Source organism: Notechis scutatus, chromosome 4 (assembly GCF_049901735.1).
Source record: "Notechis scutatus isolate UNSWTSFEM ecotype Mainland chromosome 4, rNotScu1.2, whole genome shotgun sequence".
Classification (NCBI taxonomy): domain Eukaryota; kingdom Metazoa; phylum Chordata; class Lepidosauria; order Squamata; family Elapidae; genus Notechis; species Notechis scutatus.
The window spans coordinates 31209333-31230800 of NC_142012.1; the positions used below are offsets into that span (position 1 = coordinate 31209333).

Consider the following 21468-nt stretch of genomic DNA (forward strand, 5'->3'; position numbering starts at 1 on the left):
AACTTGTAGCTCACTTGTCACCTGATGCACGGGAGCTATAGTATCAGTTACGACCCTTATTGTCCCAGACAACAGCCAATCCAGTATGGAAATTTGTTTTCTAGTGTTGACTATTTGGAATGGATGTTTGGGATAGTCTTAGTTCAGTTCTTTGGTTAAAGCCTGCCCAGTTTGGGAAACATAATGACTTCTAAAAAAGGAAAGAAAACTGGTTGTGAATAGCTTCTGAATCTAAAAGACTCTGCCCATTATTGATAATTACAGGTAGTCCTTGACATCACAATTGGGACCAGAATTTCCATTGGTCAGCGATGTGGTTGTAAGGTGCAATGTCACATTACTGGATCATTTAACAACGGCAATCTCCACATTTCCCATTCCTGTCATTAACCTAATTCCATTAGCTGGGTACCCACCCTAGTCCAAGCCATTCCAGGTTTGGTCCCTCCTAGCCCTGAGTCTCAATAAGGTAAGGGACTTCCTCTTCAGCTGCTCCCACCCACTTGTCTCTCCTATCTCTGTCCCTTTGAGCACTCTGCATCCTACCTTTTAGGGTGACAAGCAGCCCCAAGAACTGCAGGACTCTGATGAGAGGGCATTAGATTTGTCATTAGTTGTGCTAATAGTATTAGTACTATTTAATAAATCTTTATTCCACCTTAGAGAGAATATTCTTATAAAGCATCTCAGAAATATATTCAAATTAAAACATAACTATATAAAACATAATTAACTATACTAAATTTACATTAAACAGTAACAGATGGTGGTGACAATAAAATAGCATTCAGCTCTTTACTGTAGATTGCAAAAGCAGCTACAGCTCAAGTGCACGATAAAATTATATTTTAAAAGTGCAGCAAACATTATGAGTTCCTAATGGGGTTGAGCCAATGGAATCCCACTTAAAAGAGAATGCCACCAGGGTGGGGGAAGGCCTGTCTTTTGTGCTTACGGCTATAAGCAAGGGTTAAAAGTGGATCTCATTATGTAGGCAGACTGGTTTGCCTAAGAATAATCCTTCAAGTTCTCAAACTGCTCAGGGTTTTAGAAATTAGAACCAAGGAGTACAGTACTTACATTTAGATTGGATAATCCCCCTGGCAATATGTAACTAATATAATGTAAACACTCCAAGTTCTGCCATTAATACAAACAAACGATATGAAACCTATTTGTCTTAGTTCTCCATTCTATTTATCTGATACCTATATTGTCAGCCTGGCGAAGTAGTCCAGAGAAGCAGCACACCCAGAAGTTCCAGCTCTAACTATTGGGAGTTTACTTTAACAGAATCTTGCATGTCTCCCATCTTGCCTTTACTAGGGAGGGTCCCTTCTGAGACATTTGCCGTATTCCCATTCCTTCTGCAGACTCAGCCTTTCTTACCTGACTCTGATCTAGTCTGTGGCACTTCCACTGTCTCCCAAAATCATTCCCACTTTTGATTACAATCCACCCTGTGCTTTCTAAATTATTTAAAAATCCAGACCATTTCATGTTTACACGAGAGGGTCCACTTTTAAAAAAAGAATATAAAAATAATCTTTTTTGCTTTAAATAGTCCCAGATAAAACATACAGTCCCATAGACAAAACATGCCCACAGAAGGAAAGTAATTGGAATTCACATTCCTGACATGGCTGGGAATGGAAAAGCAGGAGGAGAATCCACAGGTTGGGCTCTGAGGTCACTGAGGTCAGGACAGAATACCAGCCATTACTAGAACCAAAGTGGATACGAAGGAGTTGAAATCCAAGAAGGGATTTCTTAATCCACCCTCATTTCCAGCTGGGAGACAAGCAGTTGAAGGCTGCAGTGTGGAAAAGTCCTAAAATGAATGGATGCCGACTGAGATATTCTGCCCGTCAATGAATATGGTTGGGGGAGGAGAGCTTTCCTGCACGACAGTGACCTTTATGCTGGTCAGAAAGTGTCTGTATGCCTACAGAATGGAACAATAAGGAACAACAATGACATTAATTGGCCTATACTAAAATATGGAATGAATGCTTAACCACTTTTTGCTCTTGCCTTTTTTTTTGAGTCTTGTGTGTTTAAGTTGTTTGAACAGCCAAACTATAATTTTTCTCCCCAGTACATTAACTATTTGGAGATATAATTATTGCTGGTGACATCCATATGCATTCATGTTCATAGCTGCTTTACGCTTTTTCAAAATGGCTGAAAAAGGTAACAGATACAATTGCTATTGTTAAAATACAGAGCAGAGGAAAAATCATCACCGAGCAAGAGTTTTTAATTTTGGTTTTCAAAATTATTATCAAGGATAATAAAACAAGAGGAACATAAAATACAATAATTAGGATTATATTTATGGCACAGCACAGCCATTGTATATCAGCACCTATTTCCTTCATTTAAATTTCTCCTGCTTCTTCATCCAGGTGTTCAGTTTTCTGTTCCTAATTACAAAATTGCATACAATATTATAAATTCAGCACTGATTAGAGTGACAGAGACATTAAAAACTTCATAGTGGCAGCTTTAACCTAATCCTTAAAGGGCTTTTGGATTGTCCTGTTTCTTAAAAGCTTCACAAGAAAACCACTACCATCAAAGAAAACTGATAATGAATGAAAAGTAAAAGGACAATGACTTTGTAATTATTGACTCTCACTGTTAGTAATGGCAACAATAGAATTGTAGCCACTGTTGCCATTGTCAATGGTAGCTAGGCAAAGCCTGGCCTAGGTTGTCCCAGGCCAAATTAACTTTTGCTGGTAATAGATTTGAAAGATTGTTTTAAATGCCACTTTCTTTGCCTATAGATTGCAGTCACAAATTCTGAAGAATTACATTTTTGATTGAGTGTTCGGTATGTTAAGTATTTGATGGACAGCTGAAATTCACTCATGACTAATGCAAAAAAAAAAAAAAAAGTGGGAAGAATTATATTATGCACGTTGACATGCCCGGGAATTCCCATCACTTATCTTTCATGAGGCATTGGGTGTGTTCATTTTAATTGTCTTAAGCCTATTTTAGATATAGGACATCTTTTTTTGACAACCAGGCTGCCCAATTAAAGGAAAGTACAGTAAAACATACACAGTCAAAAAAGCAGATTAGAGTGTATAGACCAGAAATATTTCATGCATTGAAACTGTGGGAAAGAATGAGTTATTATGATTTGGAAAAGTTTTCCTTATTACATGCTGTTAGAAAGGAAATCCAAAAAAATCTTCAAAGGATGAAAAAACATAAGAAAGGCCCAAGTATGTTTTGGTAGATTCAGCTTCTGAACGGATGTTCTTATTTATAAATAAGAGGTGTCCTTACTCCAATATAAGATTTCATATGTGAAACAGCTATTTCATGTGGAATCTTTCTCCTAATTGCAACAGACCAGTTTGTGGAATGTTTCTTTATCTTTTTTGAGGAAGTATGCACAGACCAGACTTGTCTGTGTATAGATTGTCTTCCACTGTATGCACACATCATGTGTGATGTTTGATGGAAAGAGGAATGAAATAAATAGCAGCCTAGTAAATGAATTAACCTTTTTGAAGGTAGAGAAAAGCACAAGCAGTTTGTGCATTCTATCATGTTGTTCCAGCTAGCAATATTAGCACTGGTTTAACACACCCACCTACACAGTCTATTCAATTCTTATTCTAACACTTTTATTAGAATAGTTCTATGTTGACGCTTGACAAATTTTATTGTTCTCTGTCACTTAAATTTATTGTTCTCCCTTACTTAAAAACATTTTGTCCATTCTTGCAATTAATAACTATTCTCTTCATGAAGGAGAAAGTCAAGCGGCAGAGTTTAACTTTCTTAGTGTCCATTATTATGAGGAAGTTGGAAGGAAAAAAAGGACAAAGTATATCCTAAATGTTTGTGTTAAAATATTTAATAAGGCCTGGTTATCTAAGGGTCTACCTATCTCCTGTGATGTCTTCCTGGCTGATACAAACTGACAAAATGAACACATTCCAAGTTCCTTCAATTAATGCCTTCTATCAGGAACCAGACAGCACTCCTTCTCTATCGCAGTGTCTGCCTTCTGGAATGATGTTCTTGCTGAAATCTGGGTGGGAAAGAATTCTGGGGGGTCCTTGAAAACTTCTGAGGAGCCTTGCCTACGTGGCTGGAATATTTTACTCAATGTTGGTTATATAATGTTTTTGTGTTGTTGGGTGAGATTTGCCATCTTGTTCTTTCCTTTGTCCTTTGTCCTTCTTGTTCCTTTATATTTTGTAGTTTTGTTTGTTAAATTGGAAGGCACAGATTTATTCTGGTGTCAGGCAGGGCCAAATAAACAAACAAACAAATGTACCTGAAACTAATCTTACAAAGGCATGTGTAATATCACTTCAAATAGCAATACTGTTTTCTTTCTTTAATTTGGTTGTGCAAAAGACAGGGCCACATCAAGGCATTCTAATGACTTATGACAGTGAAAGTCAAAAACCAAATTCCAGAGTTCCATTGTCAAGAGGAAATTAAACATTTTTATTTTGGAGAATAAAAAACGTTGAAGTTCATAGTAGAATGTAGCTGGAGGATTGAGAGGAACAACTAAAGTCTAAGCCTGAATTAATTTTTTTACAAGTTACGTAGAATAATGTGTAACTTGTACAAAATACATCTATAATTACTCAGTGCAGTGTGTATGTATATGTGTGTGTGTGTGTGTGTGTGTGTGTATAATTAATTAAAAAACAATTTACAGGTTTTTTTGTTTTATTTATTAACAGCACTGCAAGGAAAACTTGAAGTTGCAATGCCAGTATCGGGAAAAAATTCTTTTTTCCCATAAATTCTGATCCAACAGTTTGGGTCCTACAGCAATGCCTCTTCAGATCTGGTGGCAATGTATCTTTTTAAACTATTTCAAACTACACTAGTTTTCAATGACCTAAGAAACTAAACCTTAGTATAGCTCCTTTCAAGAGAGTTCATGTGCATATATTATATTTGAAGTGTACATTTTTTTCTTTTAGAATGTTTTAGTTCTTATATATATACTTACCTTAGAATAAGTCCTATTTGACTAGTTCTGAGTGTACCAGTATACACTGTCAATCACATCTGTATCCTATGCATTCTCTAATACAGTATGCTTTACAAAATATCTACTAACAATAGTCTACAAAATAGGTTAGGATGACTGGATTAACTCGAGTTACATTGTGAGTTTCATGAATGACTCAGTATTTGAAGCAAGAGATTTTCAGTTCAGATCTAGCATTCAAACTATTACATTAAAGTAGTTCTCCTCTGGTTTCCATTTTAACCTAAATGGTCATTTCAATTCTTTGCTACATTTTTGTCCTTTTTTTAACATGAAAAATATTTTCTTTAGCCTATCTGCAGATGTCACTTTAAATATTATTTTCCAGTGTTTTATTTTCCAGAAAAACAGATGTCTGTAATTATCTCTACTTTGACCTCTGAGACTTATCAAAGTCAAATAGGCAATCATCCAATCATATGATCTATCATTACTAGAGGAAAAGTAATTATAATCTGAATATGTTTGAACATGATTATTATAAGTCTAAACTGTTGTACTTCTGATTGGAATTGAACTGAAAAAAATATCATTTATAATTCAAATCATTTGTTTTTGTAATTTTGAAAAGTAGATAGCAACATGGTTTAATAATATAATTCTTTAACTGGGAGCAAAGCAGAAAGTGATATCTCAAAAACCATAAAACTGTCTTAATTAAAGCAATGAAGGAAAAATCAGAGAAGCCTCAAAATGAGTGAATAAGGTCTCTGAAATAAAGGATATTACAAAATCTTTAATTCAATTTTTTCAGGGAAAACAAAAGTAGCAACATAGATCATGTTTTTGATAAACGTGAATACTGTTTCATTGGTTTCCACAAGTATAAGGATAATCCTTGAAGAATTAGCCTATTCAATTTTTATATTAAAATTGACTTACTGAATATATTGACATAAGGGGATAATCATATTCTATTCATGTACTATTTAGAATTATTTAAGAAAGTATGTGTTTACTAGCATAAGCATATTATCATCCTCAAGTGTGCCTTTAGTAGCAGCTTTTTCATTATTTCTCTAATCCTCTAAACTTTAATATGTTTCTAGAATCTCATTCAATAAATTAATATGTATGTACTGTATGCTGCAGGCACTTGTACATATGGTCAGTTCTGCTACACTGTGTTCTACAGGCTCTTGTATATGAAATACAATGTCATCAAATTAAAATTACTTTGTCTCAGTGGTTTCAGTGGAAGAGTTAAAGTACAGAATCTTTCAGTTAAATTGGACCACTGGTAGACAAATTTAGTATGGTTTTTTTGGTAGACATATTCAGCTGAAGTTTGCTATACTTTTCTTCTGGGGAATCTGTTCTTAAATGGTTTTCCCTGCATTCAATATAGCTGAAATGTTTTTTTTATGGCTTTGTTCTTAATAGTTTTTGCAAAGTTGTATGCTTCAATGATTCCATGTCAAACCCTCAGTATTGGATGGTTTGTTATTTTGCAACAGAATTGTAATAAATCGGCAGGCAAGCTCCTTTTGACACATCAAGTTTTAATCCATATTAAGATATGGAATCTGCATGTGCACTAGGGGTGAGGATCATATCTCAACTCAGATTAGCCCATCCAATCCTTTCCAGTCTTCTGTTACAGGAAAAAATGCAGAGCATTTGACTGCAGAGTTGCTTTTATATTAGTAGCCAAATCAATAGCATATTTAATCCATTCAAAGCCTTATATAATCTATATCATATATGATATGATATGAGTTTCTTGGAGAAGAAGTTTAAGATCATCTGCTTTTCACCCTGTGGCCATTACACTCCTTTAGGATCATGCTTTATGTTAACTTACATTTTCAAAGTTTACATCCAAGTGAATTCTCACTTGTATGGCCTAAATTTTATGAAGCATTGAACTTCATAAAAGTTTTTATATTTTTTTATGCTGATTTTATTTTCATAAATAACTCAAGGTAGTGAACATATGAACACACCTATATTACTTTCTCCTCCTATTTTCTCCACAACAACCCTGTGAGGTGAGTTGGGCTGAGAGACAGTGATTGGCTCAAAATCACCCACTTAGCTTTCATGCCTAAGGTGGGACTAGAACTCATAGTTTCCTGGTTTCTAGTCTGGTGCTTTAATTAGACTAAATTGGTTCTTTGGAGGAGTTTTGTTTTGGGAAGGCTTGTGGGATTCTAGACATTATTCTTAATTTAGATTTCCTAGAAACAAATAAATTGAAACTGATAAATCTTTGCTATAAAATTTATTCATGGTTATATATAGGATAACTTTATATAATAATATATAATATAATATATGGTGCCTAGTTGTTATAGCAGATTCCTATCTCTAATATCCTCCTACCCTGAGTTGAAATTAATACAATGGAACATAGAAACATAGTGCTTAGTATAGAAAGAAAGGAACTGCACTTGATCAAAAGATTTCTGTGGAAATTGGATAGATTCCGTATTCAAACACTTCCATATTCAATCCATCGCGACTAAATTTTTATAGAAGGGCTGAGAAATCTGTTGGAACCAAGCTAGAGATATTATTCATAAATCAAGGATCTCATGCTTAAAATGCAGAATCTACACAATCCCTATCTCCTTTCAATATACAGTGTTATACTAGGAGATTATTAATCCCTTCTATTTACTTTCCCCATCATGACATATTATTGGTTGTCACTGCCTTGTCCCCACCCCACTGAACAGCAGCAAATACAATTTATGTGTTATTAACCTAAAAATCAGTATAGGGGATATTAAGCCATTAGTGATTAAATCACATTCCTGCCGTCCCTCCACTTCCTGTGGAAACTTTGCTAGCATAAGAATCCCACCAGAAGCAGATTCAGTAAGTGAGCTAATTGTCTCCACAACCCAAATTAAGTGAAATAGTATGCTCTTAGTTTCTTGTGTGATTTAGTACCATCTTTACTCACAACATACATACAGGCAACATACATATGGTAGTACAAAAGGAGTAGGATTTGCCACATGGGTGTGCTCGTCTCTCAAAGGAAATTATTGAAGAAAACAGTGCTCTTAGCTCACTGTTGTAATTGTAGCTTTGCTGAGTTGTATGTATTGTTCTGAAAACAATACAATCACATTCCTTATGTTGACAACAAATGTCATAGTTATGAAAGAAATCTGCATAACAAATTTGGACACTGGCTAGAAACGATTTTCAGTTTATTGGGAAATGCCAATGCATCTAAGACAGAAAATATTTGGACATACTTTGCCCATTTAATTAATCTTTATTCAGAATTTTAAGGCTGACATTTCTAAGCCAATAAGATGCCTAGGGGAAAAAGGAGGCTAATTCTTTTGTCCTCTGGAGACCATGATCCATTTAAAATTCACTTAGTACCAACCTCACTCTCTTGTGGGCTTGTATGAATTGCATTTGGCCAGTAGATGGCAGAGCTGCTGTAGGTAGCAGCAACTCTGTAGGGACAAGGCAGAAGTATTCTAAACAACCAACCAGTCCAACTCCCTTGACTCCTCCTTTGCTTGTGAGCAGCTGGATGCCTGACAGACTAGGGAAAAGAGCAGCTTGGGCAGAAGGAAGGGGAATGGTGCTGAGCCAGCATTCCACACAAAGAACCAGCAGCAGGTTGAGGCTTTTCCAGCACAGTATGTTTCCTGCTGATGACAGCTTTGGCCCCCAAAAAGAGAGCGGTGACATAGGTTCAGAATCCCAAAACCTACACCAGTCAGAAGCCTTTCTACTTAAGAGAATGAAGAAAGGCAGAAATTTGAGAAGAGCTAAACGTGGATTTGATTTTAAGATCACAATTCCCCAAATAATGCAGTCTAAGAACAATGTTTTTAAGCATGTGCAGATTGCCATTATTTACCACCATTTAGCAATCACAGAGCCTTTTCACACATTTTTTCTTGGGAGCTGTAACTTTAGGCAACATATTTTTTTTTCCATGTCCCCATAATGTTGCCTTAATTTCACCCCAATCCTCCGTAACATTTGCTTAAGTCATAACTAGCTGGTCTGGTGTGTATGTGTGTGTATTTTCTTACTTCAAAGGCAACCTCAACATAAGTAAAATTCGTTAGGCTTTGTCACCCATTGCTTTGGAGAGAGATCAAATGATTGGGCAGTAGAAGCAGGATAGGGATTAGCAACATGGACATCATATTTCATGCTGCTATAGTTTTCTTTCGACTCGGTGATGGGTAATGAAGAATTAGGGGTTGCTTGAGCCAATACAGGTCCTCTTGGCAATTAAAAGGCCTAAATACAATTATTGAGTTGATTTGTATAATACTACTTCTCACAATATGATCTTATTTTTGACCACCTGCTTCCATCTGTATGTTTGTATATACACTTTTGATTAATACCATTCAGCATGTTTTACAGAGCTAATGAGTAAAATTATTTTCCTACTTTGGTATAACACTTCCTTTATTTCAGTAATTCTTTGAAATTACTGAAATTCTCTGAGGTTTGTTCACCCATCATAGCATGCTAAGCTGTAACATATTTGGTTTGATTGTCACACAAACTAAATCCAGGGACTGCAATGTTTTAAATCACAGTTTAGTATTAATTTGTTCCAGATCAAAATAAAATAAGATAAAACAAAATAGGACTCTTAAAATCCCTAGTTTAGTACAGAATCGATAACTAAAGATTCATGAACCGCTGAATCTTTTCCTTGTAGTCCTGGAACTTCTTCCACATAGCTGTTACTGATTTGATACATGAGGCATTATTACTTCCTCCCTCCAAATTACAGCAGGAAAGATACCAATACCTGCCTAGGTTAATGAATTCAAATCTCCTATTAGTAATTTCTGGCTTGTGAAGAGTTGGCTTAAATGCCTGTTACACCGAGAACAATCACCAGCTAAGCAAAAGCAAATCTTTTTATAAACTGATGGTAATCCACGAGCAACAGTGCAAACCTTCTCTTCTTTCATTTGAGAGTGCCCTGCATGACAACGACTTCTAAGACAATCCTTTTCTACAGGTTTATATGTGAACCGAACAAAAAAGGTCCACACATTCATCGAACTGGGTCCTAAAAAGATAGAATCAGAATCAAAAAGTCGCATAAAAAATAACTGCGACAAAAGAAAATATAAAACTGCCATGAAACATTTTGGCTTCCAAATACAAGGACCCTTTCCGAGGCTACTGTGTTAATATATGAGCTACTTTTCTCTTTTTATATGCTTGAAACAATAAGACGGTTGTGTTGGACTTTCTCATGACGTCTAGGAGAACCACAAATTGCCCACATGATCTTAACTTCATGTGGAAGTAAACTGAGCTGGGTTCACACATCATACTTTGCTATAATCTGATTTCTTTGATTTATTTATTACAACTTATACTGTATAATGCCAGCTCCACAAAGACTCCCACTGGGAGAGAGGGAAGAAGGAAGGACCATTAAAAACTAAATTTGTTCCTATGTTATTCAGGTATAATTACCAGAATCTCCAAAGGTAAGGGGTACTGGGAGTTGTAGCTCAACAAATTTGAAAGGTTACAAATTCCTCCTTCCTGGCATCAGGAAATTTTACATAGTCCCTGCTGGATATAAAATGAAGCTGTTACAGTTTTGCAGTTTTGCCTTTCACCCCGGAAGAGAATGGTTTGGTGGAAAGATAGAAATAATAAAATATAGGATATTCCTGCTGCTTTTCCATGTAAAGTTCCTGATTTTAGAAAAAAAAAAAAAGGACATTCTGGATTCATTACCTAGCTTCCATATAATGCCACAAGTGGTAAAGTTCCTTCTGGTTTAATTGGACTCCTTATAACTTTACCTGTGTATCTGTCCTTATCAACATTGTTGCTGTGTTTCCATGACATAGTTCACATGATTTGTTCACTTAGTCCAATGTTTAGAATTAATGAGAAATCATGCTGTAGCCCCTGCCTTATAGAATATTCTCCCCTCGGAGATTCGAATGGCCTCAACCTTCTTGGCTTTTCACAAAGCTTTAAAAACCTGGCTGTGTTCCTGGGCCTATGGCTGGGAATGTGTTAAGGTCCTGTTACTTGGCTTTACTCTTAGTTGATTAATCATCACGGCTGCTGCTTATATGTATTTATTTTGTGGCTGTGCTTATTGTTTGAATGTTTTAATTTCCATAGACACTTGGTTGAGTTGCGGGGGGAGGTATAGAAATTGAATAGATGATAGATAGATAGATAGATAGATAGATAGATAGATAGATAGATAGATAGATAGATAGATAGATAGATAGAATATAAAATAATCACACTGACTCTTCAGACAATGCATTGGCTAAAGGGTGGTTGGCTAGTTTGTGGTGCAGTGTCTTGTCAGGACATAGTTTCTACCTGAATGCATGTTTTTTTTAAATCGGCTGTCATAAGAACACCCAAAATGCTGACTCAGGCCTACCATCCATCTAGCTCAGCATTCTTCCTTCATATAATTGATGGGGCGGAGATAGCACAGGCAAGCTGACAAGTGGGAAGGACGTTATGTTGGGCGCCACCATCAGTGTCTGATCATCTGGAATGTAATGCTTCTACAAAGGAAACTTGCAGAACCATGAAAACAGCGTGCCAGATTTATGGTGTAAAGCAGTGTCAATCTAACTTGGCAGCCAGTGCCATAGAAAAGGCATATGTGCACATGCCATTCATGTAAATGATACTGGTCTAAAGCAAAGGTAGCTCCTGGCTAACACCTCTCTTGGTGCAGTACAGCAAACCCAGGGACTCCTGGCTTTTGTTTCCTGAAAGTTTTGGAGAGGTTTTTCCACTGCAGCCAAGCTCAGAGTAGAGGGGGGAGAGATGGAACTGCTCTCTGGGCACGAAGATGTTGCTTGGACTGCTCTCAGACAACTCTGAACAGCTGGTGATAATTATGGGCTGCAGTTTCAGAGGAAGTTGCTGGCTGTGGGGAGTGTGCAGAACTTGGCTGCAGCTCAGCTGCTCTTAAGGGTACAGCCAAGAGATGTGGGAGGCAGAGCAACAGGGAGAGTAAAAAGTCTAATTATCCCTCTACCACCAGAACCCGCTCCCTTGTCGAATCATTACGTCTTTGTGAGAGACCCTCAATATACATAGAAAGGGCCACGTTGAGCTGCCAGGAATTCATAGCACCAGGCAAGGAAAGTTAACAAGGAAAACAAAACAAAAACACACACAAAAGAATCTGTCTCCATTTGACAGTCTTTTGTTGTTGTTGCTGCTGCTGCTTTCTTTCTGGAAAAAAAAATAGTTCAGCAATTATTAAGAGAAATAATTATTTTATATTTAGGATGATATTGGAATGGGAGCTTTTGGCTGTAATATTTTTACTTCATGGTAAAAAAAAAGCTGGTTTATTTATTTATTTGCTATTTTAATTCACAGCAGGGATCCTACAAACTTGTTTTTCTGAGCCTAGAATGTTCCTTAGGTTTACCTATCTTTCAAACCACTCTTTCCCCACAATTTCCCTGCTCATTCATTTGGTAATCTGACGTCTCAAAATATAACTGCATATAGTTTTTTTTTTCCAATTTGGTGTTGTCTAATGGAACTCAAATGAGGCCATGTTTTTGATTGGATTTGGGTGGACCAAGCCTCCAAGTCTCTCAAATCAGTACTTCCAAAGGAAGGGTTTGTGAGTGTTGCTTATTTCTGATAATTCAAGTGCTGTTTTGAGTTGTTTTTGAATTATTAAACTTGTCAATACTGTTAATAACTGAAATAAGGATTAATAATTGATTAAAAAATAAAAATATGGAATGTAATTGGGAGTGCCACTATTACATTTATTTCTTTTTAATGTATGTGTTATGCATATGCTTTTTAATACTTGTATTTAAGAACAACGAAATAGACTTTTTACTATAAAATAGATTATTCTTCATTCACAAAAGTTTATCATTAGTAAATGTGGTGTTTTAAGTTTGATGTTTATTGAGATGCTTTTAGAATCATATAGCTGGAAGGGATTGTGGAGGTCACTTAGTCCAGCCTCCTGCCCAAGGTAGGAGTTCTTATACCATCCTGGACAAATGGTTGGACAAATCTTTTCTTGAAGACTTCCAGCGATGGATTACTCAAACTCCGGGAGGCAGGGTGTTCCACTGATTGTTCTTTCTGTTTTAGCTTTCTTAATCTGACAATTTTTTCACCTTTAAAGTTTGGAATTATTTTCTGATTGAAGTACATTGTTCCTTTTAACACTCTGGTGTCATATAAACACTGTCATTACTCATTAGTATAAATGTTTGATTTCACTGATTTTATTTTACATTGTATTTTTCTTTATTTGTTTTCGTCACGGTTTTTTGAAAAGAGAATTCTAAATTTACCAAAATAATATGGGCTCCAGAGTAGAGAAACCAACCAACAACCCTACCTTTTATAAAGATTTTGGCTTTTCTTTTTCTGTTTTATTGCATTGTTGCTCATTCATATAAATTCTATTGTAATGTTAGACATATTAAGTAATTTATTCAGTAATCTGGAAAATGCAAAGTGTTCAAACAGAAATTACCAGAGGATATAAGAATAACATATTTAGTTAAAAAAAAACCCACTCATTATTTCTCCTTAAAAGCTCATACTCACCCATATTATAACATTTTGTCTGTTTTGGATGGTTAGACCCTGTGGGAAAAGATTGACACAGCTCAAATCTTAGCTAGGTGAATGACCAACAGAAAACATCACACATGCTGGCTGAGTATACAAGTTTGCAAAGAAAGCAGGCTTTTGTCTGCCATTCTTGTTGTCCTTCAACACATTTCTTTTCAGTGATTCCTAAAGCCTCACTGCTAGAATATGTGTAGCATTCAATAAATGCATTGTAGCCATCTCTAAAGGTTTACCCAGCAAACAGTAACAGAACTCTTATATTGCACCAACAATTCACAAAGAGTTGCTTTGAAGGTTCTAGGTGAAACAGCTGGAAGTATCTTCTAATCTTTCACACAAAAGATTAAAGCAGCTACTAGATCATAAAAACAACTGGGTCAGGGCCTGTGTTATCATCCTGTTGAATGTGTGAAATAAATAAGAATAAAAAGCCAAAATCAAATGTGACTGAAGCTTATGAACTGGCCTGCACATTTTTCGCTTGTACAAGCATGCACACACACACACACACACACACACACACACACACACAACATTTTGTAGATTCATTCATAGTAAAAATTGATTGCAGAAAAAATGAGCCTTGTTTTTGCAGCTAAATAAAATTCTGAATTATAGGAGCTATACGTTAACCATTGCCTGGCAAGCCAGAAACAAACCAGACTGTTTTAAGCAGAGTAACCATAACTAGTTTGGTCAAGGTTTATTTTCCTTTGATTGTTAAATGTTAGTGAACTAGAGGTTTAGACAGGGAATAGAAAAAAATAATAAGCCAAGAAACCACAAATAATTTATTCCCATTTCACACCTTGCTAATATATGGTTTCAAGCTATCTAAAGCATGGCTTTATTCATTAACTCTGCATACCCATGATTACATTATTGTGACATTGCACTTAACAAATGCAATTCTAACCCACCCCAATCCTGATGGAGTCTGAGCTAACATACATGAGTTACATAAAATACAATAACATTAATGTAATTATATTCCAATCAAATTCTCTGCTGGGGTTTACAAGCAGCTTGTGTCAAAGGCAAACAGAATAGCACTGCCTACATTTGTTTCCAAAACGTGAGGGTATATGTCTTGAGCGTACTCATTCCTCTGGGGGCATAAATTCTATAAATTGAGATTTAGTTCGGGGAAGAGCTATCTTCTTATCCACACCTTGCGTATTTTGCAAGAACCAGGGATTACTGACAGGCCCTCCCTTGATCAAACCAGTTAGGCAGATTCAATTCTGGCAAGGTGTTTCCCAGTCTATCCTTATGTTGCTTTCAAATTAATGGCCAACTTTGAATTGGCCTCAGAAGTCTAGTGGTAACCAGTGCAACAGTACCAACATATGATTATTTTATAGTATACAGGCAAGCTTGTCCTGCCAACAGTCTAGCAACTGCATTTTATATCATCTTTAGTTTCAGATCATCTCTAAAGACAGCATTGTGCGAAATAGCCCAACTTTGTGTCAAGATATGAGTGACTTCCACTAGGGCATTCTCTAGCGCAGGTAGGGCCATGAATGAGGTATTAACTACTTCTATTCGTTTAAGCAAAAGGATCCACAAATCAGTGCCACCTCGTTCAGGGAGAGTATCACCCTGGCCATGGTAACCACTGTACTTATTGTAACCAGCTTTTCCATTTGTTTGATGAACAACAGTTCCATCTTGGATTATTTTTTATATTGATTGCATTAGCCCTAAATAATTTCTAATTGCTTTGGTAGTGGGGCATTAGATTGGTATGGGTAATTTTATGGTAGACTTGAGTTTCTAATTTGCCATCACTACCTCGGCTGATGAGGATATCTAGGAAGGGGAATTGTTTTCTTCTTTCTGTGTGAATTTTATTCCTTTGAAGGTGTTGTTCATAGTTTAGTTGGTCCTGGTTTATTGAATAAGTCATACTTGGTTGTATTAATCTCATTTGCTAAACCCTAAACAAGCAAAACTTATTTTACATAGTACGTTGTAGAAGCCTAATCATGAAGAGTCAAATATTTGTTCTCCGTAGAATTGCTGCGAGCATCCAGAGAGTGGGAAGTGCTCCAGTCTTCACTTCTCACAGGCTGAGCTATAATTGAGGAACGCTCCTCCTCCTCCACGTGACTCCTCCATGCGTTCCCCCAGTTTTAGCTCAGCCTTCAAGAAGACAGGCAGCTAGTTCCATTGTTCCTTGGCCGTTTCAGGTTTTTTCTTCTGCTATTTTCAGGTTTGCCTTTCTCCATTTTTTCCTTGTCCCTGCGAATTTGGTGTGGTCCTAAATTTAGCTTGAGTGTGATTTCGCTCTCAGGGGGGAGATACGGGGTTTGGAGCCTTTTTGCCCCCCTCACCCCCCCTCCTTCTTCCTCTGCCTCATTCCAAGCGCGCTTTGCCCAGCCGCTTGGCCCCGCGCTATTTTTAGCGCGCAGTTGCGTCTTCCCCCCCAGAACGCCTTAGAGGAAGGAACGCTTCCTCTCCCAGCCCTTGCCTGTGCCTTTAATTGTCGGAGCTGTGAGATCGGGCTGGTGCGTCTCTGAATTATTCACGTTGAGTCGGGCAGCCATTTTGGGCATGCCTCGTGGCCGGTGCCATTTTGAATCGATTTAAAAATAAAAAATTTTTACCTTTATTTGTGAGCTGCGAGGCCCTTAGCGGGACCGTCAGGCCGCGTGGAGCCCCCTTTTTTCTTCCTGGAGGACACTGTGGTTCCGTGCCCTGTTGTCTCTCCTTGATAGACATCGTTGGCCCTTTTTTCCTTGCCCGCAGCTCGCTCAGAGGCGCAGGCACTTACTTCCCATTGTTGCTGGGAGGCTGCCTAACGAGGCCTGCTTTTTTCCCTGTTTATACATAGTTTCTTCTGGCCTCAGCATTCATTTGGTTTGTTTGGATTTTAGGTTAGAGATAGTAGATTTTTACTTCCATTTCTTTGTGTTTAATTAACCTTCCTTTCCTTTGGGCCCCGCCCACAAAAAAAAAATAAAAAAAAAATACAAACAAAAATAATAATTATTTTTTGTGTGTAAATAATAATTTTTGATAAAAAAATTTTTTCTTCTCTTTAGTGTTTAGAGTTCAAAATAAATAAATAAATAAAAAATAATAATAAAAAATAAATTAGAATAAAGAGGACAATTTTTTTTTTCCAAAAGGGGGACGTGACCCAACTTTGGGAAAACCGGCTTACGTGGTAGGCCGAACTCCTAGGCGTGCCAACCGCCATTCCTTTGTTACCAATTTTTTTCCTTGATATCATGGCAGAGGGCAATCCAACTGGCTCTTCTCTGAAGGCCAAGTCAAAGACACACTATATTCGCAAAAGGGACAAGGACTCTTCCAGTGCCTCTCAAAGAGATGCCTTAAGGCGCCATAAGGCTCTGGAAAAGGAGTTTAGCAAACGTTCTAAAGACACACATTCTGTAACCCCTGCCCTACCTTCTACCTCCGCTCAACCCCCCCCCGCCAAGTCAATCTTCTCCCTCCAGGTGCAGTACATCCGCCCAAGGCCGCCAGCCCTCCCGTACGCCCGAGGCGACCTTCACGCCAACCACTGCAGGCCTACGCCCTGAAGATCCGGCTTCAACCATCACTCCGGATAGTCTTAAAGAATGGATGCAGATTGCCATCCGTCAGGGTATAGCCGAAGGAATGCAGCAACTGTCCAGACCGGACTCTCGAGGGAGGTCTCCCGAGGTCGAGTCTTTGTCCGGAAGGTCTCTCTCCAGGCCAGCATCTCAGCATGGTCAGGTACCTTCTCATATGGCTGCTCCGTTCCCAGAGGGGGAAGAAACCCAGGAAGAGGAGGAAGTGGGCTTTGAGCCCTTCGGGGAGGAAGAAGGCTCTGATAGAGGGTCCTTACAACTGGTTGGAGCTTCGCGCAGTGTACCTGGCCCTGTGAGCTTTCCTTCCTCAGGTGAGAGGGCGCCACATCCTGGTCCTAACGGACAACACTACAACCAAGGCCCACATCAATCGTCAAGGGGGCACCCATTCCATTCTCCTCATGAGGGAGGCCGAGCGGCTGTGTCGGTGGGCAGAGGCACACCTTTTATCCATCAGAGCAGAGCACATTTCGGGAACCTCCAACATCCAAGCAGATTGGCTGAGCAGGGCCACACTGGACCAAGCAGAGTGGCGTCTACATCCGCACCTGTTCAGGGAGGCAGCAGCCATGTTCGGTCAGCCTCTGGTAGACCTGTTTGCATCTCCCCTCAACGCGCAAACACCAAGGTTCTTCTCTCGTTACCCCTCCAACGGGGCAGAGAATCACGATGCCCTGCATTGCCCTTGGCTTCCCGGGCTTCTGTACACCTTCCCTCCACTTCCGTTGATCCCCAGAGTGATTCGGAAATTGATATTCAAGAGGGCAGAGATCCTCATGGTGGCACCATATTGGCCCAGGAGACCGTGGTTTGCGGACCTTCACAATCTGTCGGTAGCTCCGCCGTGGAGGATCCCGCTAGACCAAATCTCTCTGTCACAGGGCCCTCTGCTTCATCCAGACCCACAGTGGCTTCAGTTAGCCGTCTGGAAGTTGAGCGGGAAAGGCTGATTGAGGAGGGTTTGTCAGCCCAGGTCATTAACACCATTCTGGCTGCTAGGCGGCCTTCTACTACTCGCATTTATGATGCTACCTGGAGCAGTTTCTGTAAGTGGTGCCATAAATCCTTCATCAATCCACGTTCTCCTTCAATTGCGCAGATCCTGGCCTTTCTACAAGACGGCCTAGATGGAGGCCTCTCACCCAACACTTTGAGAAGACAGGTCGCGGCCCTATCAACGGTGGTTGCTGGCGGCTCCTCCGGCCCTCTTTCCCACCACCCTCGAATTAAGGCCTTTCTTAAAGGGGCTTCCAATTTACGCCCGCCAGTGGTGCACAGATACCCGACATGGGACCTTAACAAGGTTCTCATCGCCTTGACTAAACCTCCCTTTGAGCCTCTCAGGGAGGCGCCTCTTCAATTTCTCACCTTTAAAGTGGTCTTTCTTGTGGCAATAACCTCGGCTAGAAGGATATCTGAAATTGCAGCTCTATCCGTGAGAAAGGACCTGTGCATTTTTCACTCTGATCGGGTGGTTCTGAGACCAGACCCTGCCTTTTTACCAAAAATCAATTCAGCATTCCACAGGGCACAGGAGTTGGTCCTACCTAATTTCTGTCCAAAGCCTTTGCACGAAAGAGAAAGACAGTGGCACACCCTCGATGTTCGTAGGGCTCTACGTATTTACATCTCTCGCACACAGTTCATCAGGAGATCAGAGTCTCTGTTTCTGTCCTTTCAGCCAAAGACGCTGGGTTGTAAGGTATCTCCGTCCACAGTGGGCCGATGGATTAGAGCTACCATCTCCAAGGCCTATTTAGTTCAAGCTCTTCCGGTCCCCAGTGGGATAACCGCCCACTCCACCAGAAGTGCAGCTACATCGGTAGCCTGGGCTACTCAGGCTTCTATTCTTGACATTTGCCGGGCGGCCACCTGGGCTTCCCTGTCACCATTTATACGCCACTATAAAATTGATACTTACACTTCAGCTGAGGCATCCTTTGGCAGGCGAGTCCTGCAGCAAGTGGCGAGAGAACCTAAGGAGATTCCGACCCAGACGGAGTCCCGCCCGTAGGACAGACATGCTTTGGTATGTCCCACTCTCTGGATGCTCGCAGCAGTTCTACGGAGAATGGGCGTTGGTTCCTACCTGATACGCCTCTTCTCGTGGAACTGCGTAGAGCATCCAGCCCCACCCTAATTGGTCCGTCTGGTGGGGAATCCTGTTTCGGCCAATGATCTTTATTGTATATAGTTGAGATTTGTATAATAGTTAAGGTTAGAGGATCGTTGCTGTCCTCTCGTCTTCGTTAAAACTGGGGGAACGCATGGAGGAGTCACGTGGAGGAGGAGGAGCGTTCCTCAATTATAGCTCAGCCTGTGAGAAGTGAAGACTGGAGCACTTCCCACTCTCTGGATGCTCTAGGCAGTTCCACGAGAAGAGGCGTATCAGGTAGGAACCAACGCCCATTCTATTCCATGTGAATTCATTGGTACAATGCAACCTCCAGATGATTTGAGTCAGAGGTCTTTCAAACATGTTCTTCCCAATCATTATGAGATATGGGGTACAACCTATCTCTCAGCAGAAAGCCTTCATGTTAGGTCCAGTTATCATATCTTAAACCAGCCATTCAACTTCAGAATTCTTCATTTTTCTCCAGCAATGACCTTCAGTTGAAAGTATGGACAAAAGTATCACCTGAACTCTGAACTCATTCCTTTTTTGTCAATTCCCTATAGTCTCTGGATACAGTCTCCTTCCAATCATATCTATCAGCTCATCAGGTTTGGCAGGAAGGGCATGTTATGGATCTTACCCATAAAGAAACATCACCTGATGGAACCCAAGAGGGTTTCTGCCCCTTCTGCCACGGTAACTGTCCTTTGGAAAATCATTTCCCCTGAAATCAGATTGCCCTAATCTTGCTGATATTCTGGAAAACAGCTTTGTCATCTGCTCTAGGGAGCTAGTAACAGGTATGGAGCCTGAAATGGCTATGTTGTTAGGAAACCTGAGCATGTTGTTATACATATTGTGATTTTTAAAGATTTTTTTAAAAAAATGTTTAAATATTTTAATGATTTTTATTGTGTTCTTTTTATGTTTTTAATTCTTACGCTGCTCAGAATCACATATGGGAGATGCAGCTATATAAATTTATTAAACGAACAAACAGACTTTTAAGGCATTCCCTAGCATTATCATTTGTTGCAACATGAAACATAAGGTGTAACAGTCAGTAGGTTTGAACAGTTGTATAAACCTTTCCATCACATCCTGGATCTTTACACCTGGGAGACAGCACACTTCCCTTTGTCGAGCAGACAGTTCTTCAATGAATATTGAATGGAATGGAAGACTGGACTACACTAGATTACAGAAGAGAAGAGATGAGATTTGGAAGGGAGCTTGGAAGTCTTCTAGTCCAACTCCCTACTCAGTCAGGGAACCCTATACTATTTCAGACAAATGAAATATTATAGGGTCCTATTCCTCATTTCCAAGTTTTTGGAATATTCTGGGGGCGGGGGGATCTTATATTAAGATACCTTCTAAGAAGACCTGAAATTGATTGTCCAACTCCAGTGACAGGAACTATCTCTTGGTTACCTCTGAGTTATATTCTGCCAGTTCTTCTCATATAGAGCTTCTGTTTCTTTTTACTAGTGTCCTGTTTTAGAAACATCTTTCTATGTCCAGAAATTCTTAATCTTCCCTGATGAGTTTCAGTGGGCCAGATATGTCTCCAGACTTCCCTTTGTTCAACAACACAATTAATTTGCACTCAGTCCAGATGTTACTGGAGTTCTTCTCATGTAGCAGCAGAATACTTGGCACATACCTGGAGGTTAACACAGTACTTGCTTCTTTATCCATGTCTATGTGCCTTTTGAAGATTGTACAGCTCCAAACAGATCCTTTCTTTGTACATTCACTTGTTTTTCCTAGAAGAGCAAACTAATCAATCCAGCAAACAAAAACCTCAAACACACAAAACCGAAATAAACAAAAGTGACTTGTATGCTAAAGACGAAGAAGAAGGAGGAGAAAAGTTAATAAGTTTATTAAGTTTGGCACTGAAAGATTGAGCTGACGAGATAAAGTCCAACTTCTTGCTGTTCCAGGCTCATTTTCTGCTTATTTCCTGGAATACTTCAGGAATATGCAAATCATCTCAATAAGTCAGATCACAGACTGCTGGCTGTGGTTGATGAGACAATTCTGCTCACTTCCCAGAATAGAGAATGCAAATTGTCCAAGGTGTTAGATAAGTTACAGTATAATAGAATAGAGAAAGGGAATTCTCAGCTGGAGCG

General features: G+C 39.1%; 1 protein-coding gene and 1 long non-coding RNA gene across 3 annotated transcripts in view; both read left to right on the plus strand.

Annotated features, from left to right (window-relative positions):
• LOC148130688 (uncharacterized) overlaps window positions 1–21468 on the plus strand; it is a 37948-nt gene that overhangs the window by 4363 nt on the left and 12117 nt on the right. The window lies entirely within an intron of this gene.
• LOC148130689 (uncharacterized) lies at window positions 17219–21240 on the plus strand. The gene is made up of 2 exons (XM_087962573.1): window positions 17219–19155; window positions 21048–21240. Exons 1-2 carry the CDS (start codon window positions 17219–17221, stop codon window positions 21238–21240), a joined length of 2130 nt encoding a protein of 709 aa, XP_087818699.1.